General features: G+C 40.0%; 1 protein-coding gene across 7 annotated transcripts in view; it reads left to right on the top strand.

Moving 5' to 3' along the window:
- Positions 1 to 25,964, top strand: part of PCDH10 (protocadherin 10) — a 53,894-nt gene that overhangs the window by 24,235 nt on the left and 3,695 nt on the right. For 2 of the 7 annotated variants that reach the window (XM_088660311.1, XM_035112392.3), the window contains one exon: positions 19,602 to 19,677. The exons of 2 other annotated variants lie outside the window; for them this stretch is intronic. In XM_088660311.1, the coding sequence (XP_088516437.1) occupies positions 19,602 to 19,636 (35 nt within the window). In that variant the 3' untranslated portion in view covers positions 19,637 to 19,677. Of the gene's footprint in view, positions 1 to 1,423; positions 4,522 to 16,574; positions 16,597 to 19,601; positions 19,678 to 25,964 lie in introns of those variants that run through there. 3 more of the 7 variants (XM_088660309.1, XM_088660310.1, XM_035112390.3) reach the window with 3 other exon arrangements.

The following is a 25,964-nucleotide window of genomic DNA, read 5'->3' as shown; positions in this document are numbered from 1 at the left end:
CCATGCTGAGATGTTCTTCTCAATAAACATGCATAGGACTGCCTGCAGTTCTAAAAATCACTGCTTTTAAATAAATAAACTAAGTCTTTTTTTTAAAAAAAGCAAGCAAACAAACTGAAAAATTACATCCCATACCAAACTAGTATTGTTGTTCATTTTTATGGGTTGTAATAATGTGATCTTGTAGAAATCATTTATTAAACTGTTATAATGTATGAAAAGATATTCTATCTCATATTTTATCTCTTGTTAGTAATCTTAAGGAAGCAGTTATTTGCCCTCTCAGAGGGTCATAGCCATGGGATGGTTGGAATAACAGGCAGTGAGGAAATAGTTATGTTGAAATATCCTGAAAATTAATTTCATTTTGGGAATAAAATTACATACAAATAACAGGGCATTTATTCCATATTTTGAATTCTGCTTAAAAAAGAACAAGAAAAATCAAGAAAAACAGGAAGGGGAATATATCCACCTTTCTAGTTTTAAATAATCATATATTTAAAACTAGCAAGGTGGATATATTTCCCTTCCTGTTTCATGCAGCTATTTTATGCAGTTATTGCAGGAGCTGCTTTGTGTGGTAAAGATGCTGAAGAGAAGTTTGCAGTATGATGTCTCTATAAAATGCAGCAAGGACAGAGGTGATTCAGTGCCATTTGCTAGTACTTTCAACCACAACGACTATAAGCTTCTTTGCAAAACCAAGAATAGATAATGTTAGTTCATCACCAAAAGGTGGACAAATTATATATGTGCTAATAGTTCAAGAAACCATTTAGCTGCACAAAGAAACAGATAAATTAACAACTGTATTAGGCATACCAGAAATATCACAAAATAGCATGCAAGCTTCCACATTCTCCATAACTCTTGGTCTGACAGCTTACCATCACCTCTGTAAATTGGCAAGAATGATTTTAGCATATTATGGGTTGTTATGGGTATTTTTCAGAATTTCAGGTATATATCTTACTGAAAAACGACACTGCACCACAGTACTAAAATGAGGCTGTCATAAGGATTTCATTTACTATAATTCAAGCAGTGGAGATCTTAACAAGGATATGGAATAGTTGCTCTTAATTTGGGAGTACATGAGTTAACAGGGTACACAGCTAGAAATTTTAAGCATTAGCATTACTGATTCTTACTGAGCATTCCCCAACCCCATAAATACCATCTTTATTTGTCCTTTCTGCTTGGAACACCTTCCATGGAGTATGAAATCTGTTGATCTCAAGGAGGCGTACAGTAGAGCTTCCAATTGAAATGTTTTTCTTGTTTTTTGGATCTGTGTGATAGGCAGGAAACCCAGCTGTTAGTAGTCAATTTATCTCTCAGCAATATTTTCTAGGTATCATATTTTTTATTTGTTTAATTTGCTATGTTTTTTCTAATACTCTGCCACTAATATCTTAAGGTCCCTGGTTCCAAAACATCCACCTTCATTTAAGAAGACTTCCTTTCAACTACCTTCGTCCTGCAGAAGAAGCAACCGTTTGAAGAGCAGAGAATTAAACTAGGTCTTGGAGAGGCCCCTGTTTATGCATGCATAGGAATACAAGCTTGCATTGGACAAATCGGTTGAGAGAAAAAATACTGTGAATGGATTATGATTTGTAATCAAAGAGATTTAGGTGTCCTAAATCTGAATCCAAACCTTCTTCCCCTGTTTCTGTTATTCAAAACTAGATTTCCGTTTTATACCAAAGATAATAGTTACACAAACTTAATTAGAAAGGAATGTTATCATGGTGGTAGAACATGTGCTTTGCATAGGTTAAATTCCTAGAATTCCTTTTGTTTTTTAAGGACATTTATTAACAATAAATGTGAAAAATCTCTGGAAGAACCTGAAAAGCTGCTGTCAGTCAGATTAGACCAGGCTTTGTCACGCTGATCCCCACAGATGGTTTGGACTAAAACTTCCCTCAGCTCACCCAGTAGGGCTTCTTGGAGCTGATGGGAGTTGTAGACCAAAACTGCTGCAGGGCATCAGTATGGCAAAGGCTGCATTAACCAATGCTCAGCCAAATGGGCAAATAGTCTAACCATGTCAAAGTCAGTTTCCTATGTAATCACCATAGAAAATACTTGTGTTAGTTTTGGTTTATAATGTTCTGCAGTAAATCATATAGTGCTATGCTTCTGCTCATCTGCGGGAAGGTAGTGGTGGGGAACACACAATAATATTTGAGGCAAAGTGATGGAGAACAGCCTTCTCAAAATGTGAAGCAGAAGATTTATCTGCGGGGTTAAAAGCACAAATGAAAATAACATTCACTTTGCCATAAGTGTGTATTTAATTTATGTACCTATAGAGAAAAATGGAAAAGGATGTATGTAGTGTCGAAACTAAAAAGGAGAAAATGAAGCTTATCTATCTAAATGACTGCCGAAGCTACTTTAGTAAGAACGAAAATAGTTAAGTGCTACATTATATAATGAAGAACATGAATAAGTCAGGACTAAAGTCTTCAGTATAACAAAGTTGTTAGGTTTAGCATGCATTACATTTGTCATTCATCTACCATGCATTTTCTACTCTGTGGCTTGCTTCTGATCCACATTAAAGCCTCACTCTCATGACTGGCATGTGGGCTGTTGTGATGAGCATGTTATGCAGGCGATTGTGCCTGAGTTAAATGTATTTTAGATCTGGGGTACTTTCAGGGACATTGTCACAACCAAAGATACGTTTTTGTGCCCTATCCACCCACATGGCTTGTATCATCAGCAACTTCTTCCCATAATTGGAATTAAATATTCACACACATTGCAGTTTCTTGGCAAACATATTTGCATGCTTGAACTGGCATTTTGATTTCTTTTAAAGCCGAAGATTCTCATGGCAACTTTGTTTCTGTGAAGGGAAAATGGAAGGAACTGCATAGGTTTATCGTGAGGAAGAGAAGACCAGGAGAGGTGAGGGGTGGGGAATGAATGAGAAAGGCAAAGTTGACCAGACCACGCAGCAGCAGCAGCTTGAGTGGGAATGAGGTGGTGGAGATGTCTGCACTGTGTGAGCACATCAGCCAAGCCAAGCCGGCACTCTTAATAAACCCACCACTGCACCCATTTCTCTCTCCCTCCTGCTAAGCTGCAGCAATCTTGCTGTGGGTAGGTCAGTTGTATGGCCATGCCCCTCTCTGCTGGCTGCAACAGATGGCAATCTTCAAATACCTGAAAGGCTGTCACACCTAGGTGAAGTCAAACGGGTTGTTTGCTGCTGCCTCGGGGGAAGGACTAGATTCAGTGGATTGAATTTACAGGAGGATGGTTTTCAGTTGAGTACTAGGAGAAATGGTAAGAGCAGTTCAATGATGGAAGCAGATTACTGAGGGCAGTGGTGGGCTCTGTTGAAAGGAAAATTCAAATGGAGACCGTGCAGCCATTTGCTGGGAATTCTCTCTAGCTCTGGATTGCCTTCATCCTGCACAGAGATGGACTAGAAGGGCTACTGGATTCCCTCCATTTCTCTGATTCTACAGCAAAACATTTTAATCAATCTATCTGGAATACATCAGGAATTAAAGCAGAATCAAATTAAAAGGCAGGAGGGACTGTTTGAATGTGTTTTTTGGGAGGGGGGTTATTGGTTTGTTTTGGTTTTTGTTGCATTGTGTTTGTATTCTCATTTTACGTTTTTCTATTGTGAACTGCCCTGGGGATCTTTCGATGAATGGCATTGTACAAATTTAATTAATAACTACTACTATTATTACTGCTACGTATTCAGCACTTCAGCATGTCCCCAGAAGTGGCCCAGAAGCCAATTCAGCCATTGTATTAGGGGACTCCCAAGAGTTGAATGAGTTAGCACTCCAGCTGCCATGTTCTGAACCAACTGAAACTGACAACTTTACATAGCATACTATACATTGCATTTGATGTGGTTAATTCCTGGCTCTGATCTGGCACTCCAAGCACTTTTTTCACCCACCCACCCAGAGCACACCAATTTGGGCAGAAACTGGCATAAAAAGTCAAAGTAGACACAGCACTTGGTGATTCTAATGGAGATGCAAATTGTCACCTCCTCAGTCATCAGATTGACCATATGATGAGCAGGGTGGAGACAGTTGTCCCATCTACAGTTTATCTGCATGGATCAGAAAAAGAGAGGAGAGGCTATATGCCTTTCTGTGTGTGCCCCCCAATCCATAGTTAGCATTTGACCCCATGCAAAGCTGGCTAAAAGTGAAAGTTGCCCTCAGGTAAAATTTTAAAATATCAAGCACCTTGTGTTGCATTAATTATGTGATTAGCAATTGCATCATTTTTGTTAAACCAACAAATACCAGGTGAGGGAGGGGGTGATGGGCATTCCTTTGAGTGGAAGAGTGGGATATAAATTTAATAAATATTTTACCACAGATTTAGCCTGTCCAGTTTCTCAAGCGAACACAGCAACTTAGCTAGCTACAACCTGCACATCATTTCTTAATTTACTACAGAATTTAATGTATATAGCAGAATTTAGCTTGGACAGAATGTACATAAAATGGTTTAAATATGCCAGGTGGTTATGTTTTCCTTTTCTTCTTGGTACTCAGTAGCCTCTTTTCCTCATTTGTGATTTTACAAGAAGCAAAATGAATTGATTTCTTTTATGTAAACTGCCTTTAAATTATAAATTATAAGAAGAATTGAGTTGTTTATATTTGTAGTAGCATGTCCTTTAACAAAGATTCAGAGCTGTCTGGCCCCTTTTGCCATCTTAAACCCAGGAGGCAGTAAACATTTTGTTAGGCCTACCTGTGTGGGGCACAGAAATCTAAAGCATTAAGTTTGCCGAATTCCAAATCAAAGTCATTGTGTCAGTACCTTTTTGTAGTTAAATAAAACAAGAGCTCAGAAATATAGCTTGCGGTAACAAAGCACACTAATTGTTGTTATGATGGCCTAGTGTCAGCAATGAAGAGGATAACAAGTGGCCTATTTCAGGCATAATATGACTCATCAGTGACTTAGACATTGCAGTGAAGAGTATGCTAATCACATATTTAAACAATACAAGCTTGGAAAGGATTGCAAATCTTTTGCGGAATGCAATTAAGTACTCTATAATCTTGATAAATTAGAAGGACGGGCTGAAATTTGATCGGATAGCACTTCAAAACACGATATAATTGCTTTGCTTTTGAACACAAAATCAAAGACCAAAGCGGATAAAGAAGTGACAGGAAAAAAGAAGAAAAGAAGGACGAGTAACTCAAATGTGCAGAAGTCTAAGGAATCACTGGTTGGATTATGATAATGCTGTTATCTGAAGATCTGCGCTGTAATAAATAGCAGCCAGCATGGATGGAAAGCATCATTGTGGATATGTGAACGCACTTTGTACCTTTAAGCAAAGGGTGCATGCAGGTCCCACCTGCAGCATCCCTGCCAGAGACCTTCCTGTGTTGAGTATGGGAGCCTTCAAACTTCTTCATAATATGGGAAGGTCAGGCAGGAGCATTGCAAGAAGGGCTGGCATATAACGTCCTTCAGGCACCATGCCTGAACAGGGTTGATGTTTCCTGCAGATTAAAAGAAGAAAAAAGGAACTTGCAGCACGAATAAAACTTGGGTGCTAGACAGAAGGATTTGCTAAAACATTCTCTTTGCCATGTTAACTTTCCATACACGGAGATTTTTAAAAAGCATTGAAATCACTGACACCATCAGTACCAGTTGCATTTTAAATTGGTTACTGTTCTTGGAGGACTGCACAACCTGTTTTCCCCAAATATGTAGATCTACTCTTTGCTTTTTCATGTCATTCCCCCCATGTTTATTTCAGAAATTGCATTTTAAGTTGATAATTGAATAGGCTGAGAATGGATTTGTTAGGACTTTTATCACATTTGGTTTGAAATTGGGCTTTTATAGCACTGTAGTCCATGTATCTCTGCAGAGCTGCACTTGAATGTCTATTGACGCTTCAGGTTGCCTGGGGGAGGATTTTTATGTGGCCAGATGTGTGTGTGCTTGTGGGGAGGGGGAGAGATTGAGAAATGTTGGAGGGTATGTTTTGGTCTTCTCTGGCATGACTGCAATGGTATGTTGGATCCATGATGCAGCAAAATATAGGAAAAAATGAGAGATTCGTCTTTTGATGTGCATATAGTATTCAGCTAGCCCTATGGGATATATTTTCACTGTTACCGAGTGGCAAACTTAGTGCTTCAAGGAAAATGTTGCATTTCCATTGTAAAATGCAGTGGGGTTCACTAAGAATATAGGTAGCAGTAGCAGGACTATGGCTGGACAGGAGATGGCTATGAATGTTAGCTTTTCCAGAACTTTTCTACTGCATCTGGAGAACAGCTTGGTGGAGTAATCAGATGGTTTGGCGAGCTAGCCCTACCCATGAAGAGGAAGAACTTCCATTGCTGTAGATGCTTTTCAGGATACAAGTCTATTTGGAGAACACCCACTGACAACCCAAGTCCAGAGGACCAACTCCGAAGGGAATGATATCCCTTTGGGTTGCTTCTTTCGGATGTGACAAGGGTAAGGACACTTTCCATGAGTTATTGCTTGTAGGTGGTCTCACTCCTATGTGACAGAGTGGAGCAGTTGGTGGGGCAGGGATGTAAGTTAACCTTACCTCTTTCAACTGCCTTGTCATCCAAAGGTCCAACCACATCCTTAGCCAATTTCCTGCTTTAATGTACGGTATTTAAATTCCTTCCTTCCTTCCTTCCTTCCTTCCTTCCTTCCTTCCTTCCTTCCTTCCTTCCTTCCTTCCTTCCGTCTTTCTTTCCCCTCATTGACTGCTTACATTTCTTTTGCCAAAATTTGTATACATTTTCTCATTTGGACACAACTTCCGTTTTCTGAAGGAAGCCTTCTTTCCTCTATTAGCTCCCTTGAGTCTGCTAGTTAACCACATCAGAATACTGTTGGCCCTGGTGGTACCTTTCCGGATCACCACCTTAGATTGATTAGATGGAATAGCTGGAGGGCCTTTTTTTTCAGCTGCCCATGTCAAATGGAGGCTAAAGAAGTACTAATTTCATTGGTACCTCAACATTCTTCTGCATCCTTGTGGCTAATATTGTGGCTAATATTGTGCGCTTTGACCAAAATCATCTATATTTAATAAATGGCATAAAATAAATAAAGCAGAGATGATATGTTTATTGGACAAACTGGAGTTTTATATTGTATATGTGTATCCCTATATACATAAAAATGTAAGGCGGTCACCACATAGCCCCAATTGGAGGATTTATAAAGAAGAATACGGTAGGATGGTGGCTTCATAACTGGAAGAAGTTGAAGAGGGTGCTTAGTAGCTGCAATGTGTGTCATGGGTCACAAGCAGGAACAGCAGACACAATTTAATACATGTTTTTGAGTATTTGTGGCCTCTTTTAATGGGCAGGTCCTGTAAAACCCGTCTTTTATTTATATGCATGAATTTTTAAAGTTTTGATTTGTTTTCATGTTCATACTGTGTTGTAAGTCACTTTGAGTCACTTTTGTGAGCCAAGTCAATAATATTATTAATAGCAACAACTTTATAAATAATGAGGGTTTGTTTCCCTCCCCCCAAATATGTGATGGACTGATAATTCCAAGGGGCAGAACTGTAGTTGTATGCCCTTTGGCATCTTCAATGAGAGATGATAGACTGAAGTGAAGAATCTTAAGGGCCCAGAAGGGAAAGTGTCATGCAGGCATGTTGGCTTGAAATATGGGCAGCAGGGCTGGTCTGCCCATGAGTCAACGTGAAGCAGCTGCCTTGGGTGGCAGAAATCTCATGAGAACTCGCACAAGGTCTCACGAGATTTTGTCAGAATACGTCATCACTGTTTCACAGGCATTGCAATCCAGGTAAGGGAGGCTGCAGAAGCGGTACAGCAGCACGTTCTTGTTTTACCTCAGGCAGAAAAATAAGATGCATCACCCCAGCTGGACAGGCTGCTGAGATGGTAGAACATGGGGTTGTAAGATCTGGGAACATGATGGGGATGTGGTGAAGGTTGGGCAGGTTGGTTGCATATAACTTGTATTGTTTACATTGGGGGAATAAAGTGGAAGATCTGCATTTAGGAAAAGGATAGGGATGGTGCTACATGAAGATGTAGAAAAGCTGTGTTAATACATTTTGATTTCAATCCTATACCCACCTATCTGAGAGTAAGCCCCATCAAACTTAGTGGGACTTAATTCTGAATAGATATTCATAAGATTGCACTCCAAATTAATTGCAGTCACATTAATCTCATTTCTAGAAAGTTTCTTTAAGGTTTTCTTTTAACAGGTATTTCGAGCAGTTCTATGCAAGCTTGGCAATTAGTTAAATGTTGCCGCTAGTTAGAGAGATCTTGAATACTGTATGTGCTAAAAGGAGTCACCATAACAGAAGCACTGTGCTTAAAAGAGTCACCATAACAGAAGCACTGAATAATCAGTTAAAGCCTCTGAAAGCATGGGATAGCTGTCGCAAGATAATCAACATCAGAGGCTACATGTCAAATATGAATGTACAGTAATATATCAGTGTGCAGTAATTATTTGTGATATACTGTTGAGTTTGTGATGTGCTTTATGGAATGTGTGGCATGGTCATGGTCAGGATAATTGTTTATGTATTTCTTTACACAACTTTTCCCATCCCCCGGGTGTTGAAAATTTAGGAACCAGCTGAAGTACATTACTTCACATTACTGACCACAACATTTTATGCTGCATCTGGAATATCAGGATGAGATTCTTCTCATCTCTCTCTCTCTCTCTCTCATCTATCTATACAAACACACACACACACACACACACACACACACACACACACACACACATGCATACAGTGATACCTCTACTTACAAACACAATCCATTTTGGGGTGCTGTTTGCACCCTCAAAAGTCCATCAGTAGAGTGGCGCTACTGCACGTGCGCGAATCATGATAGAGCGCTTCTGCGCATGTGTGAAGTGCGCACATTGCTTCTGTGCATGCACACGGGGCAATTTGCAACCCGAATATCCGCAACATGAAGTGAACGCAACCAGAGGTATGACTGTGTGTGTGTGTGTGTGACATGCAAACACAAAAATTAGATTTTAAACATTAAATGCTTGCTTAATTGTCAAGAGCTCTCCTAAGGGAAATTAGTGGTACTAAGTGTTTGAAATGAGTGCATATGAACAGCATAGACAAATGAATATTAACTCAGTAGCAAGTTCAGTGATGCTTAGTTGCAGGTACCGGTAAGTGTAGATTAGATTTTAGACCCAGAATGTAGTTCTTACAAAAAGGCTAACATAAAGAGGACTTCTTGTCCTTTTATCAGAATTCTACTAGATTGCCTGAATAGCCTAGACTACCACACTCATCTAGACTGCTAGGACATATTCTGTGCTGGAATTGACGAAACTGTCTGTCTGTCTGTCTGCAGAATTTGGCTCGTAACCCTTTTTAGCAAATTCACTTGATTGCTGGTCCAGTATCCACAAATGTGCTCTGACAGAAAAAGTGACCTATTTGCATTTAGATGAGCCATCTGCCCCATTTTGATGGTGGAGGTAACAGCATCAGCATCAAAGTCATTTTGATGGATAAAAAGCTCTGGATGGTTAGTGCCATGTCCATCAGTGCCATTCGCATCCCTGCTTATGTTTGTATCAGTGTCACCAAAATGGATTTGAGTTAATTTGGGCAGCAATATTACACATGCACTTACATGCAGCAAGATGAAGGATGGGGTTTTATTTCTGCTGCGGGCAAGATAGCTTTTGGGTGTGTGTTTTCTTCTTCTTCTTTTGACCTCTTGAGTATGGACAAAACCACTGGTAAAGTGAATAGAGATGAAATGATCTGTTGCATTTATTTATTTATTTAGATGAAAGCAACGATGTTTGTTGCAAAGGGGGAGAAAACAGCAATTACTGCAATCATTATTTTATTGCACAACCCAGAGAGCTGATGCTCACAGCTCTCATTTGATTTTTACACAGTTTATAAATAATTGTACATGTCAAGGTGAGCATTGCCAGCTTACCTTAGAGTTTCAAAAGTGACTCTTGGACTTTATTCCCAGCTACTCTGGTCTAAACCACAGTGTCTAGGGCTTGCTGATCAGAAGGTCAGCAGTTTGAATCCTTGCGACGGGGTGAGCTCCCGTTGCTTGGTCCCTGCTCCTGCCAACCTAGCAGTTTGAAAGCATGTCAAAGTGCAAGTAGATAAATAGGTGCTGCTCCGGCAGGAAGGTAAACGGCGTTTCCGTGCACTGCTCTGGTTCACCAAAAGTGGCTTAATCATGCTGGCCACATGACCTGGAAGCTGTACGCCGGCTCCCTCGATCAGTAAAGCGAGATGAGTGCCGCAACCCCAGAGTCATTTGCGACTGGACCTAACGGTCAGGGTTCCCTTTACCTTTACCTTTACTCTGGAAGCCACGTGGCAAACTAGATGCATCCGGCTGCTAAGCACCTAGTTTTTTTTCTTACTTAATTACAGACACGGTGGGTCAACACTTATGGGGAAGGCAGCTCCTAGGGAGGATAAGGCTTATATCTCACCACCTCAGCATAATTAGAGTGAACCTCCACCCCACTACACGTAACTAGGAGCCTTAATAATAATGTTCCCCTTTGTGTCAGTGGGGACCTTTACTTTTAAGGCTCCTAACCAGGGCTGTCTTGAGCCCATCCGGCGCTGTGGTGCAAAGGTCCCTCCAGCGGCCCCCATTTCCCAGAGTTTCTGACCTTTTTTAAGGAGGGGGATACTCCAAAGTAAGTTGTGCGCCGTACGGCGCCCAAGAGAGCCAGTGCCATGCTTCCCTTCCTCGGCACTGCTGCTGCTGCGCTCAGGACAGGCGCAGGCTCCTGGCGGTGAGGAAGAGACAGCAGCTCCGGGGCTTGCACTCGGCGGGCGGCCACCTCCTGGCAGCCCTCGCGCGCTGTGAGGGTCTAGCAAAGCATGCGCGTCGCGGTGCACCTTGGCACTTCGGCAGCTCCCGACGCCATGCCCTGAGGGCCCCTTTGCTGAGGGGGGAGACGGGAAAGGCGAGAGGCAGCCCTCCGGACGGGCAGCGGAATGGAGGCTCCGGGTGCGGCACAGAACGGAAGGAAGGAAAGTCCTTCTCACAGACATCAGCTGTCTGGCGGGCGCAGCAGCGCCCCTGGTGGCCAGGCGCCCTGGCGTATTGCGCCACCCAGCCCAGGCCTAGAGATGGCCCTGCTCCTAACTGTTTAGGTGGGTAAACAGTTTAACTCCAATTACATGGAGGAAGGATGCAATATCCTCACTCCCCGTATGCAGCCTTTCCAGTAAGTATCTCAGTCCCCACTACCTATAATTAAATAATGAAAAAAATACATAGTTGCATGCTGTACGTATATCAAATGTTTAGTTTGAACCCTATGCTATGCCAATGGTGTGTAACAGGCAGAGCCATGTAGGTGCCTTGAATGTTAGAAAACTTGAGTATAGGTGATGGCAAGGAGTATTGGTTATATGGATAGCTCACATGCTCAGAGGAACATAGGATGCCCCCTTGGACCATCTATCTTAGTACTGACAGTGGCTCTCAAACAGGAGTCTTTTCCTGCTCTACTAGAGATGTCAGGAAATCTGTGACCTTTTGCTTACAAAAGCATGTGTCTTACCACTGAACTGCAGAATGTTAATTCTCAAAGTTGTTGTTTTTCAAAACAAACAAACAAAATTAGAGCTTTTGATGAGGGCAATAATCTTACGAATGAACATTGTTCAATGCAATGTCATATGCAGAGACATTAAAAATCCCCAAAGCAGCTAATCACAAAATACACCGTTGTTGGCATCCATCTTTCACAGGAGACAATGGAAAAGTCAAACCATTGGAGAGTTACAGCGCCTGCTGTGGCTGTAGAGACCGATCGGGAGAGACATGTTTTAGTACAAGTGGGTCAGAGGAAAGCATCCAGGTTTGCTACTAAAGGTGCACCATGTCGTTTCTTCTCTCTGCTCCTCCCAATGGTTATTCCTTTTCTGGTACTAATCAATATAATGAAAAGACACTACTAATCAATACAATGGGGTGAAAAATCAGTGTAAAATACCATGTAATGTCAGAACCACAGTGAAAACAATAGAACAATCAAGTATGAGCATATTAAAAAAACAAACATATTGGAAGCTAGTTTAAAAAAACAAATTAATATTAAAATTCAGAGCTGCTCAAAATTACTTTTTGTTGAGGCAATATAAGCCATACTCAGAGTATATTTTAAGACATGGCACCTTACCTTAGCAGCTTATACTTCACATACATTTTAAGAAGAAGAAACGAAACGTGGAAGGCATTGAAAACTGTTAATATACTAATTCTAGCATGCCCCCAGAACCATTTTTGAAGTGTGTGTTTATGCTTCCTAAGGCTAGTTACCTAATAATAATAATTAATTAATTAAAAACAAAACAAAATACTTTATACCCTGTCTTTTCTCTTATGCTTCTAAATTCAGGTAGGTAACCATGTTGCTCTGATGCAGTCGAAATAAAAAATAAAAATTAAAAAATTGTCCAGTAGCACCTTATAGACCAACTAAGTTTGTTCTGGTATAAGCTTTCGTGTGCATGTATGCGCACGTATCTGAAGAAGTGTGCATGCACACAGAAGCTTATACCAGAACAAACTTAATTCTAGCATGCCCACATTCCAGCATGCATTAGCATTTATGAATACATTTAAACTGAAGTGTATCATAGCTTCTTCTTCAATACACATAAAATTCATGCCTTACCAGATGAAAACTAAGAATTTTCTTTGGTATTTAATATTTCAGTTCACCCAGGATCACAGCCTGAGAGGTTTTCCTATTGCATATTTCTAAAGGCTCTTCTTTGCCTTCTCTATCTAGTATTTCTTTATGCTGTCAGTAACTCAATGAACCAAGAATTTGAACTTATGTCTCTCCAGTCTTAAGTCTTACACTTTAACCTCTGCACAACAATGGATCTCATGGTTAGCGTGTGTGCATATAGTCAGCTCTGATCTTGTGGTGTTTGACACCATTCAGCCATCCTTGATGCCTTTCTCGTTTCTTTCCTCATCATGCTTCATTTTTCTGCTAATTTGTTTTGTGCTTGTGTGTGTTTCAGCCCCCGCCCCAGAATACATATAAAACCAACTCTGCAAAGTGTGGCAACATGCCTATTTTTAACTTCACCCTTGTCTTCAGAGCATGAGCCAAAAAGTAGAAATTCCTTCCTGCTCTTCATTTGAACTGTAGCAGGAAATGTATTGTTAAATAACTAGCATTGTGACAGTGCACATAGCGGTCACAGTAAGAAAAGGCTTGAAATGGCTCTTCACTGCTACATTTAGCTGCTTTTTAAACACTGAATAATGTTGCTATAAGGACCAACATTGTATACGTATTCCAGCATCACCATTTCTCTGCCCACCTGTAATTCCCAGCAACTGATATTCAGAGAATAGAATAGAATAAATCTTTATTGTCATATCCCCTTGTGGGAACAATGAAATTTCTCGATTGCTGTATCAACTCAATTAAGACATTCCACATGCTGTCTCTGCCAGTGGATGTAGACCTTAGCCATTATGGCTAGGAGCCGTTTATAGCCTTATCCTCCATGAATTTGTCTAACCCTCTTTTACAACCATCCATGTTGATACCATCCTACTTCCTTTCATTCTCCACTGCAGCCCCCCACCCTCTGGGTAGGGGTTCTGGGCCATCAAGAAAGTACACAAACAAGTTGAAGATCGATGCCACTCATACAGTTCTGAATGTTCACCTTGGCATGTCCTAAACCAGGAGTAGGCAACCTAAGGCCCATGGGCTAGATGTGGCCCAATCGCCTTCTCAATCTGGCCCATGGATATTCTGGGAATGAGTGGGTTTTTACATGAGTAGAATGTGTGCTTTTATTTAAAATGGATCTCTGGGTTATTCGTGGGGCATAGGAATTTGTTCTTTTTCTTCTTCATCAAAATATAGTCTGGTCCCCCACATGGTCTGAGGGACGGTGGACCGGCCCCCTGCTGAAAAAGGTTGCTGACCCCTGTCCTAAAGTAATACACCTAACGTATATTTACAAAAAAAAAATCGGAAGAGATGTTTTGATGCGGCTTGAGCCACATCATTTCATTGAGTGGTGTTCAAAAGGGAAACAGCTTCTCTGCCTGTGAAAGCCTGGACAGGTCTTTGGATGCTGGACATTAATTTTTGTTTTTGGAGACAAGTGAGGCTCTGCATTGCCTTCCCTTTGTCATGGTGTACTTCACTGTCCTGAGAGAAATAAGTAGCTAGTATTATTTTATTTTCCTTTCCCACGTCTTAACACTAATGGGAATCTGTTTGTTGGCAATGTTGGGGGTAGCTGATTTTAAAATCTATTTGAAAAGCAGGTACCCAATAGTCGAGGACATCATGCTGGGAAACAGTAATGTAGTGGGTCATTGATTGCTTGGTGCTTTAGTTGTAAAGCACGTAATGATTAATGCTGAGGTTGCTATTTGGATGGGAATGGTATCAACGGACAGAGGCAGCGCTACCTTTAGGCAAAGGTCACATCCACACCCATACATTTAGATCACTCTTGTACCACCTTAACAGTTACAGATTTCCCCAAGGAACCCTAGGAACTGTAGTTAGATAATGGAAAGGTTCAGATGGTGTGAATGTTACCATTGTTGTTGTTTAGTCGTGTCCGACTCTTCGTGACCCCATGGACCATAGCACGCCAGGCACTCCTGTCTTCCAGTGCCTCCCGCAGTTTGGTCAGACTCATGTTGGTAGCTTCGAGAACACTGTCCAACCATCTCGTCCTCTGTCGTCCCCTTCTCCTTGTGCCCTCCATCTTTCCCAACATCAGGGTCTTTTCCAGGGAGTCTTCTCTTCTCATGAGGTGGCCAAAGTACTGGAGCCTCAGCTTCAGGATCAGGGCAGTTGATTTTGTGTGACATGAAACACAGAAATTTGTTATTGATTGATTATTATATTGTTTCATTATTTTAATATTTCACTTTATTACATTTCTATTTATTTTTTCCATTTATGGATCCTTTCTTCATGGAACCCAAGGTGGTGTACATGTTGCTCCCAGGAGGTCACCCATCCAGGCACTGACCTGACCCAGACCTGCTTAGCTTCAGGAAGGTGGTAACCTCAGGCAATCATAAGCCTTGGGAGCTTATGGTGTTTGCTGTCTCAACTGCCAAACTAACTTAGCTGGCTTGGGTACTTTGCTGTTCTCTGGTAGTGAAATGTAAGGTTAGGTTTTGCTTACAGTCTGGCCTTATTGCTGTAGCTAAGAGTGATCATCTATAGTCCCAAAATTAGGCATTGGGTATTTCCCTTTCCAAATTGTACTAGCAAGCTAAGTGAGTCTGTTTAGGACATACTGTTTACTAAACTGCAAGGAAGCAATAGACACAGATTTAGTAGTTATGCTGCTGAGTAGCACTGTTAAAAGCTAGATGGAAAAAAGAACTAGTGTTTGATTGGCGCAGAATGACTTTTAAAGTGTCTACTTGCATTTTGAGACTTCATGACTATATTTATTTGTTTGTTAAATGTATATCCTGCTTCCCCACCAAATGATGTTGAAGGTGTCTGCTTGAATAAATCCTGGAACATACTTGGAGGTTGTTTCCTTTATATTTCCTAATCTGGTTCAAAAACTAGGATGCTACAGATTTCAGTAATAGATTGGTGGCTAGTCCTCTGTTGAGATGGCTTGCAAATAATGGCCTAATGAGTATTCCATTCCTAGAAAGGTTTTGTGAGTCAGTGCTGTTGTAGATGAATGTATTTCTTGACACTTTCAAATAAATGACCTCCTTTGATATGAGAGCTCCTTTGATATGCCAGAGTATGAGAGAATAGCCTGAGCAATCTCATTTTAATTAACACCTTTTTGACCTCATTTGCTAGCTCCCCACAAGGTGCCAAGAGTGTCTTTCTGGCCACATGGTGCTCATCTAATTGGTTGAGCCCACCTGTTTGTCATTTATGGCCCCTCAAGCTAAACATCTCAAAGATGGAATATGATCACCCTATTCCTTTTCACCTCTTTTGACCATCCAGGTCTGCTGAATCTATGCAGAGAAGAGATGGTGGCAGAAATCTCTTAAAAGGATTTTTAAAACTAGCCTACCCTATATGGTACCTGTAAGCACAGCTTCTCTATAGACTCTTCTTTCATCTTGCAAAATAATGTGTTTCTCCTAGCTAGGATTCATGCATCTAATTCTAAACAATTGCCAGGATTTTGCCATAGTCTTCCATTGATGTGCCATGTATTAGGATCCCATTCATTGGACAACGGCTCCTTTGAAATCTCTTAAGGAGTTTTGCCACCTTTCTTTGAAAACTTTTGGAAGCATTTGTTGTACCAAATGGCAAGCCTTCAAAAAGAGTGTGATGAATGTAATCAATTTAGCACTCTAGTTTGTCAAAGGTATTTGCCAGAAATCACTTGAGGTATACAAATTCCTGTCACTTTTGGGAAAGATACTAGTGTTGGAAGTACATATTTTTTTATTAGAGTGCGTCTTCATTCAGCTTTTAAAGATCAATTCGGATCTTCTTCTTTTTCCCACCTCTCCCCTGATGACTAGGAACTTTGGTGCACACCACAAGGTAGGCTTGATTTCCTTAATTATGCCATGTTCCTCCATCCTTTCCAGCTCCATTTCCACCTTGTGGAGTAAGGGAATGGGTGTTCTGCAAGCTGTTTGCATGCTGTATGGTTTGGTGTCAGGTCTTAAAACGTCCATAGGATTTCTTTTTATTAGACCAGGGTGTCTAAACCCTCCTTAAATTTATCCCACTGTTTCACGCAATCCCATTCTGCAGTTGCTCCACATTTGAGGAGATTATCCAGGTTTTGACTTCATATCACGTACATAGTATACACAAGCTGCTCTTCTATGCAGTTTGGTTGTATGTAAAAGCATCCAAGGCAATTTAGAATATCCTCTTGTCTCTACAAAACAATCCCTGCCATATGCAGATCTCAGGAGATCCTTTGTAAGTCTCTTTTGAAATAACTGTGACATCAGCTCCTGAATCTTTTTTTAAAAAAATAGAAATCAGTTGTCCCAGAAATCTATTCTATAGTGACCACCACTGGCATCCAAGAAAATTTGGCTGTCCACTTGCATCATGTAGGTCAGTAGCTCAGTGGTAGAACATGCTTCCTAGGTTCAGTCTCCAGGTACAACTGGGAGCGACTCTTGACTGAAATCCTAGAGTCACTGCAGGTCAGTGTAGACAATATTGAACTAAATGGACCAATGATCTGCCTCGCTATAAGGCAGCTTCTGGTGTTCCTAACACATGATAGCAAAATATCTTTCTTTTGAACATTTGGAACTGTGCTCCTTTAGCTGACAAAATTCCCCTCTTGTTATAAACATTTCCACATTTTTGCATGCTCTCTTAAAGGGTGGCCTTGTCTTGTCTTGTTGTGTCTGGCTACAGAATGCTTTTAAAATGGCTGGACTGCTTTCCTTTGTGCTGCTTTTGAAGAGGAATGAAGAGTGAGTTTGTGGAATGGCTGCTGCTTCTAGTGTTTTGTCAAGTAGAGGTTACATCTTCCAAGTCACTCCCTATCTTTGCCCTGATCTGTTTTGGGATGGGATCAGGGTTGCATTGGATTCTGGCAAATCCTGAACCAAAGTGGGCTATTTAAGACAGTTCTGGGACTTATTTGAAATGAAGCAAGATCTCTCCTATGTGTCATGAACTGAAGTGGGGGCCTCCAAAATGCTGTGTGATGCTTTAAAAGCTCAGATGTTAACACACACACACACACACACACACACACACACACATCCCACAACACTGCAGACAGCGTGTCTGCCAAAAATGAAATGTTTCTCCCCAAGTTTGCCATATAAGGAAAATACCAGGGTGTGGGGAACAGAAAGAGAGAGCTCTTTGTGTGACCAGCAGATCTGCCTTCTCAGAGGAAATTATGACCCCACTTTAAATGGACATTGGCTAAGGGATAGGGGGCTTTTGCCATTTGTTGCAAAATCCTTGGGGTTTCAATACACTGAGATTTCTTCAAAAGTCCTTCACCTGGATTCACAATTGAATATGCATCTCCCTAGCCTGGGTACAAGTCCCCTAGGACTCCTGAATGTACAAAGGAGCTTAACTTTTCCTTTTACCATTGTACATTTTCAACATTTTTAAAAGAGAAAGGTGCTCTTTATTTGATCTTAAATATGGTTTGAAGCAGCCTTTCTCTGCTGCTTGTCGGCTGCTGGCTCCGCACAAGTAGCAAGTTGTCTGCTTCGGTGTTTGGAAGAGATGGTTGCAACGTTCTTTCCTGCTAGTATCAGCCAGGAGCCCCCAAAGGATGACCCAAATACTCCATCACTGCACTGTCAGATCTGAACAGGAATAAATACTTAATTATGAGTCATGGACTCCCTTGAGCTGCAGCAGCTGATTTTTGTACATGCTGTGCTTAGAACATGGGCTGTATGAAAACTCTACAAAGGCAGGAAGAATCTTCTGCCTTTGCCTGATCTAACCTACTGAGATGAGGACAGCCACAAGCTGGTAACATTTACCATAAGTAGGGCTGCATTTTTCTCTTACCAATTTCCATCAAATAATCCCTATGGCTATTTTTCCAGACATTGAAATGTCTATTTATGAAGCATCACAGCTCTGGACCACAGGTTGTGAACAAGCTGCATGCAGGACCTGTTGAAAATCAGATCTTGGCTTCATATTCTGATTTGTTTAACAACATTAAATGAGAGTTTCCTGATTCAGATGCAATGGGTAACTCTGCTCCAAAGCAAGCCAGGATTTCTGTATCAAAGATAGTGAGGAATATGCTGCCATGGCATGTGGCCATGCATCATAAACCGTGGTTTATGGAGCCATGGCCAAACATCTGAACAGCTACTATGTTCAATGAAGCTTACATCCAGTAAGTACCTAGGGATGAAGCTTTGATCTGGCAGATCACTATATACAAGCATTTAAATAAAAAGTAGGGTTCCCCATTTCCCTGTTGATAATGGGATTCATTAGTTTTCTCCTATCCGTATTGTCACTGCCTTTTTACAGACTCTCACATTCATAGAAATAAATGCACACATTGTTATATAGACACATTTGCTATGTTTTTGGTGGTTACTGTATTATATTACATCCTGCCCTCTCTATGTAATTCTCAAAACCCATCACCTTTTGGGATAGAAACTGCTTTATATACCATACTGTGATTTGTGCCTTTAAAATATCCGAACTCTTCTCGGAATAAATGTGTTAAGGTGGAAAAAGCCTGAACAGATTTTAGAAGCCTTTTCTCCTCCTGCTTCTTCTGTGTAACTGATTGTTAATCCCTTGTCCCCCTAGACGCATATTACAGGACCTAGTTTCTTGTGCAAATATGGTAGCAATTTTATTTAACTTTGCTAATGATTTAATAATAAGAAATGAAGCAAAAGAGGCATCAGACTCAAGGGATAAACAGAAAGCTATCCTCTCGATTCTTTTTCGGTGAACCATAATGGGGATACTGTAAAAAGCTTCAGTATAGTGTGAGCTCGAGACCTAGAATTCTTTATTTTTGATGTGAACTCTTGCAATAACCGTTATGCTTTCCGCCTCTCTAGGCCTTGCCATTTGTGGATCTCAAAGTGGATTATAAAAGAATAGTGATTTAAGGCCAGCAGATCCTCTGTGAGATAGGTAAGCATTATTATTCTCATTTTACAGATGGGGGAATCATGGACAGAGAGGTTTAGTGATGATTTCCTCCCCCAACCTCAAGACAAAGCCAGAAATAGCTCAGATATATTGTCTTCCTATCTCCTGCTTTAACCACATGGCAATCCTTCTTTCCACATAACCTCTCTGACTCTATTTCCCCAACTGTAAAGTAAGGATAATAATACAGGTTCAGACAGAGATTCGTGCAGGCACATTTCTATGCCTGCCGAAAAGTGAGACATTTAGGTCTGACCCCACCTTTGAGGCTGGTCATATTCTTCCACTTGAAGTTTGGAGTGGAAAAAAAGCTCTCTTAAATTTTGTGGAAAGGAATTAATTCAGCAGGATATTTGCTAACTTTCGTTGTATGGTGAATTAAGAGTTTTTAAAATGCCATAATTATTTTTATGGGGTGATTTAGAAACTGTCAGATAAAGGCATCGTTGTACTCTGAACTGCTGAATTTCCGAAACTAGAAGAATTTAAATACAGGTGTGTTTTTTTCTTTCAATATAAATAACTGTTCAGAATCATCCCATTGATGACCAAACTAATGAAGCAGTGAAGGAGTTTACAACAGATGAACATGCATCATATTTTTATATAGATAAATTTAGGCAGTTAAATTTAGGCAGTTTAATCAAGATTCCAAAGAGCATTTTTACCTATATGGAACACAGGCAAACAGTGAGCTCTCAGAGACCAAGCAAAAAGGAAAATAAAATACCAGTAGAAGTGTGTTATTACTCGAGGGAAAAAAAATCAATATTGATTAGACTCAGAAGGGACTTTTCTTACAACAGCTTATGTCTAAGAATCTCTTCTCCATGAATCCCCAAGATCTGCAGGGGTGGTGGTGTTTGTTATGATGGTTATGATGATAAAGATGAATCAAAATCCTTAGATTAATGCCAGTTTATTCCCATCAGAGTAAATGGACTTAAATGTGCATACTTCAACTCCATTTGTTGTGTGAATCCCTCTACTCATCCTTCATTAGTTTAGTTCGGTAAAACCAAATTGTGTGTATGGCTCTGACTGCCAAAACACTCCAATATTTAGCAGTTGTTGCCTATGTATACATGCAGCACCTAAATGAATGGTAAACATCATGTTTCCTGGAATCCAGTTCGTTTTGAGATAGTGATAATATTCAAAATGCATACCATTGACATCTATTTCTTGCAATTGTAAGGAAATACTTGTTAATTGCCTTATTGTGATTTGACATTCTCAAACTATTTGTATCCCCAGACTTAGTTCAATCTGCACTTCACAAAAACACCTTCATTTGGACTTCATTACCACCAGGACCCAGAATGTTCTCTGCCACTAATCCCTACCCATATAGCCTTTGGTCTTATCTCTTCCCTTTCCAAACCAAACCTGCATAGTATTGCAGAATGGGTGCGCAGACATGGCCAGGTGCATTCATTGCACTTCCACTAAAGATACAGAGGCAATTACTTCCTTGCTTCCTGGTGGCTGTAGGTGCATTAGCCATTAAGGCCAACGTGGAGACTCAGATGCAATTCCTTCCCTGCATTATTTGGTAAGCTTGCTTAGAGAAAGAAATGAGCAGCAGTAATTGACTTAAATGATGACAGCCAAGCCCATTACGAGCTAAGTGCAAAACCTCAGGTGGTGGTGGGTTGTTGACTGGGTTTGTTATTGGCATTAGAGATCCAAAACTGATTCCCAACTCCCGTTCCCCATTTATATTCTCAGGGTGGTTCACAGCAAAAACATGCAAGATGAAAACACATGTGTAGCTTGTACTAGTCTTTAATCAGAATTATACAGATACTGGCATTTCATGTAATTAATTAAGACCACATAAGTAATTAAGAACATTCACGTAATTAATGGAGACCATATCATTTTACACTGCCCCTACTACCAGGATGCTCATAGAAAGATTATTGCCACATTTCTTAGAAGAATGTCCAGAAGTTCTAATTTGGAATTGTCTAGTTTACTTCTAGAAGATGGAAAACCAGAGATTACAACATTAGTCACAAAATTTTGCATGTCAGCCTATAAAATCAGTCACTCTTACCTACTGGATATATATATATGCTTCCTATCTCTCTTTTAAATTATTAAGCCTTCAGTTTTACTTACCATTTTGTTTTACTTTATTTTGTCCCTATTGGTACTTGTAGTATTAAATAGAGTATGCTGGTTTTTAACTATATAATAAATTCTCTGTCTGTCTGTCTCTGTCTCATAATAAATCAGATATTGTTTCACACAGTCAGGATTCATACGTAGAGTTTCTGAATCTTTAGAGATTCTCCCAGTTGTGGGGGAACTGTTTATTTATGAGCAGCTCTTGCAGACTGGCAGAATGTTTAAATGCCCTAACCTTGTGGGCAGGGTTCAACTACATGAGACTTTCAGCATCTCTCTTCTTCCATGATACCAATTTTCATTGGAAAGACCCATACAATCAGGCCCCATCCATATGGTCAGGCTGGTTTCAAGACACTTTTTAATCATTCTCTGAACCATAAAGCAGTTCCCACAGGGATTGGATAATATTGTCCGTAATAGATACCTTTGTCTCAGCGAGCAAAGAATTCTGAGGCTATGCACCTTTTCTGGCTGTCTTGAGTGATTCACAATTCAGTGTGTTTCTTTATAGAAAATGCTAACTCCATCCCCATCCCTTCAAGTGGTACTGACCCTACTGTTTGTCCACATTATCATTTTAACACTATCTTCATCCCATCATGTTAAGGGAGTGTTCTTGTTGGGATTATTGTCTGTCTTTCAACTCTACGCAAGCAATGATTTATAACAGGGATAGAGAACCTATAGCGGCCATCAGCTCCAGCCTGCATGCCCAGTGCTCAGGGATGATGGGACTTCAGCAATATTTGTAGAGCCGTAGAGTCTCCGCCCTTGGATTGCATGGTAACTTTGTTAAATTCCAGAGGATTAAGTGAGTTCAAGAATTGTTGTCCCAGGATCTAATCAAGTAGGCCTACAGTCTGTTAGTTTAATAACAGCATACTCTAATGAGTGTTTAAATTGGTTTTTAATTGATAGTGCCCCCTGGAAAGGGATATTCAGCATTGTCATGACACCGCTGTAATGAAATTGTGTGAGTAGGTAGGTAGGTAGATAAATAAATAGATATAAAGCTTGATTTGGTCAGTGCTTTATAGGTGGCTTCCCCAACAGTAAATAGCTGTCCAGTTTGCACAAAACACTAAGCAAAACCATAACTTAGCAAAAGTGAGTCTTCCAGAAAGAGGATCAAACTGTGTTTCTCTTCCTCTTGTCCTGCTGCCACTGTGCTTCCATAAACTAAACCATCCCATCCAAACCCAAGATCATGGTTTGTCTCCCCAAGACAAATTAAGAGAGTTAAGATATAAAACAAACCTTGGTTACAGCTTGTGGTTTGCTTAGAATGAGCCTTAGCTTTACAGCAGCAGCTGGACTAGAAGAGGATAAAAGTGGCCACAAGGAAAGTTGTACAGAGACTGCATCAAAGTCTCCGTACTATTTATTTGTGAGTGCCTCTCTTTTTCTTGTTTTTCTTGTTTTTTAATCTTAAAAGCAGCCAGGGTGGTAAATCAGTTCAGGGGTGCAGTTTCCGGCAAGATAGCTGTTAATCTGTTGCAACATAAACAAAATGGTCTTGTGGCACTTTAAAAACTAATTACAGCACAAGTTTTCATGAAGTAGAGTCCACTTCCTCAGACTAGGTGAGGGTTAATCCTTAAATGCTTGTGCCATAATTACTGTCAGTCTTTGACATGGCAGAAGAGACTTCATTGTTCAGGGCTGCAGAAGCTTTTAGAACTTGTGTTGTTTTCCCAATATAATCCCCCCCCCTACAAGCTGCTAATTTCCCCAATGAGGAAAAGACATATATTCCTGTATGGAACCTGTTACGTATCATTCCAGGGGGCACAGTATGAGCTTCAGTAAGCAAGCATCTGGAGGAATGGTTTCACACCTCCTACTCCCAATGCCCTGATTCTTTTTCTCCTGCATTAGTATTTTTAATAGTTTTCTTTAAAAAGGAGATCATGGATCTCCTCATGTTTTATTTTGCATGGATCAGACATTATAGGCTACATCCTTCCCTGGCTCTCCTCTTCTGGAGGGGGAAGGATTTTTTATTTTATTTTTTGCTAATTTCCCTTCTCAGGCTCCTGCACTCATACCCCCCAAAACCCTGCTGCATAGACTGTAGACCAGAGACCAACTGGCACAGTGTGAGGTAGGATGGAAGAGAAAGGGGGAAATTGGAAAAAAAATCACTTTCTAGCCTTTCCAGGATCAAAGTGCTTTCCATGAGGTGTGGGTGAGTGGGAGGGCCACAACTGGACACAACAATAACATTCACTGACAACTTGATTTCTTGATGTCTCTGCTTCTGCAAATACATGATTTGCATGTATTAATTCAGCTGTGGGTTATGAAAACACATTTCACTTTGATCCCAACACCTCTATCCCACAAACTACCTAAACAACAGATTCACCATATGGCTTTGGCTACTGTGATGTCAACACTAGCTGTAGGATGTTGCAAAAAGCAACACTTCAAGAAAATAGGCATTCTCTTTCTTTTTTTAAATGTAAAGTAAAGCCACACTAAAGAGGAAACAGTATCTCAGTTCGCTTCTTGCTTTGTATTCCAATACATAATGAACAGAGTCTACGTACTTTCAGTTTTCCTATTCTAGTACCAGTAGCTTACCGCATAGTACTGAAATCCGAACTGCAGTTTACAGTTCTGCAAGAAGTTCAGTGGGATTTTTTTCTTTGAGCAACTGATCCTCACACCACATCACAAACTCCTTTAAAAACTCCCCTTACTTTCAAAACTTGCTACCATGTGGGATGGTTGTTGTTAATAGTCTTGTCCTCATGGAACTGATTTCATTGGGTTCTAGGCAGTTAGAATCATCATGTATTTTGTTCATTTAAAATTTAATATAAAATGTTTAAACAATGCCTTTTTGAAAGCCTAATGGTGTCTCCACTACATCCAGTCATGCCTTCCAAAATAGCCAGAAAGCTCCTGTTGAAGGAAGGGAATCTTCATCCTATTGCTTTTCAGTGGAAGAGTTTCATTCTTTCACCTACAATCCATAAAGTGTCAAGTTTATCAAGTGATAAACCTTGATAGAGCATCCTATATCAGTTTGAGTTTACTGCTTTTTGTTGTTTATTTTTAGTTTTTTATTTAGATTGTAAAATATATTGTAAGCCTTTGAGGGAGAAGGATGTATGTAAATTTGTTGCTTTTTTAAAATAAATATAAATATGCATATATGTAATTTTTTTATACTGCCCTTCAGGAAAAAAAAATCACAGGCTACATAAAAGTAAAATGCAAATAAATAAATAAAGATATAGGTAAAATGAAGTAAATAAACAAGTATAAACATAATAGATACTAAAGCTGCATAATAATACTAAATATTATCCCAACCTTTTGGTGTGTTTTGTATGATTTTGCCATAGTTTCTTTTAAAAATATTGATAATATCATATTTGTTTTATTTATTTATTATTATTACAATTTATTACCTGCCTTTCACCCCAAGGTCCCAGGGTACGTTACAACAATTAAAACACAAGATCAAAATGTGTTTGAAACAAGTTAAGGTTCAAAGCAATTTAGGTCTAAAACAAACTAGAGTGTTCAACAATATTTCTGAAAAAAAGTTTTAATTTAGCAATGTTTCATTAAAGCAGTTTTAGAGATTTCTGTGTATTTCCTTCCCTCACAATGAAGCTTTTTTTTAAATAATAAAAAACCCACACCTTATAATCTGAAGATACTGAAACCTTGAAGGTTAAATTTCAACCCATAAACATGCTAATGATGATTCTTCCATGTGGCCTTTGTTAGTTTGATGGCAAACCGTGTATTGACACAAGTGTAATATTTTCAAAAAGAACACTTCAAGAGAACAAGTTTCTTTCTCATCTTAGCTGCAGGCATGCGACTCAGATGAGAATTTGATTTGGTGTCTTTTCTGAATGCCGCTACAAATTGTTTGTTACCTTTGCTCCCAATTACAGTCAAAATAGCTGATGTCTAGTGCTAACAACACACGGCTAGCATAGCTGGCAGATTTGGATACCCGTCGGCTAATGCGCTGGCCCTTTTCACCCACAAAAAAGAAGGTCAATTTTCAGCATGACAGTAAATGCCTGGATTTGAATGGTGGGATTAGTGCAACATATTTTCGTTTTCTGTCAGTCCCAGAAAATACATATATCTGTTGGTGA

Source organism: Zootoca vivipara, chromosome Z1, assembly GCF_965207765.1.
Source record: "Zootoca vivipara chromosome Z1, rZooViv2.hap1.1, whole genome shotgun sequence".
In the NCBI taxonomy this organism is placed as follows: domain Eukaryota; kingdom Metazoa; phylum Chordata; class Lepidosauria; order Squamata; family Lacertidae; genus Zootoca; species Zootoca vivipara.
The sequence above is the reverse complement of the archived record's forward strand: the minus strand, read 5'-3'. Positions and strand labels throughout refer to the sequence as shown.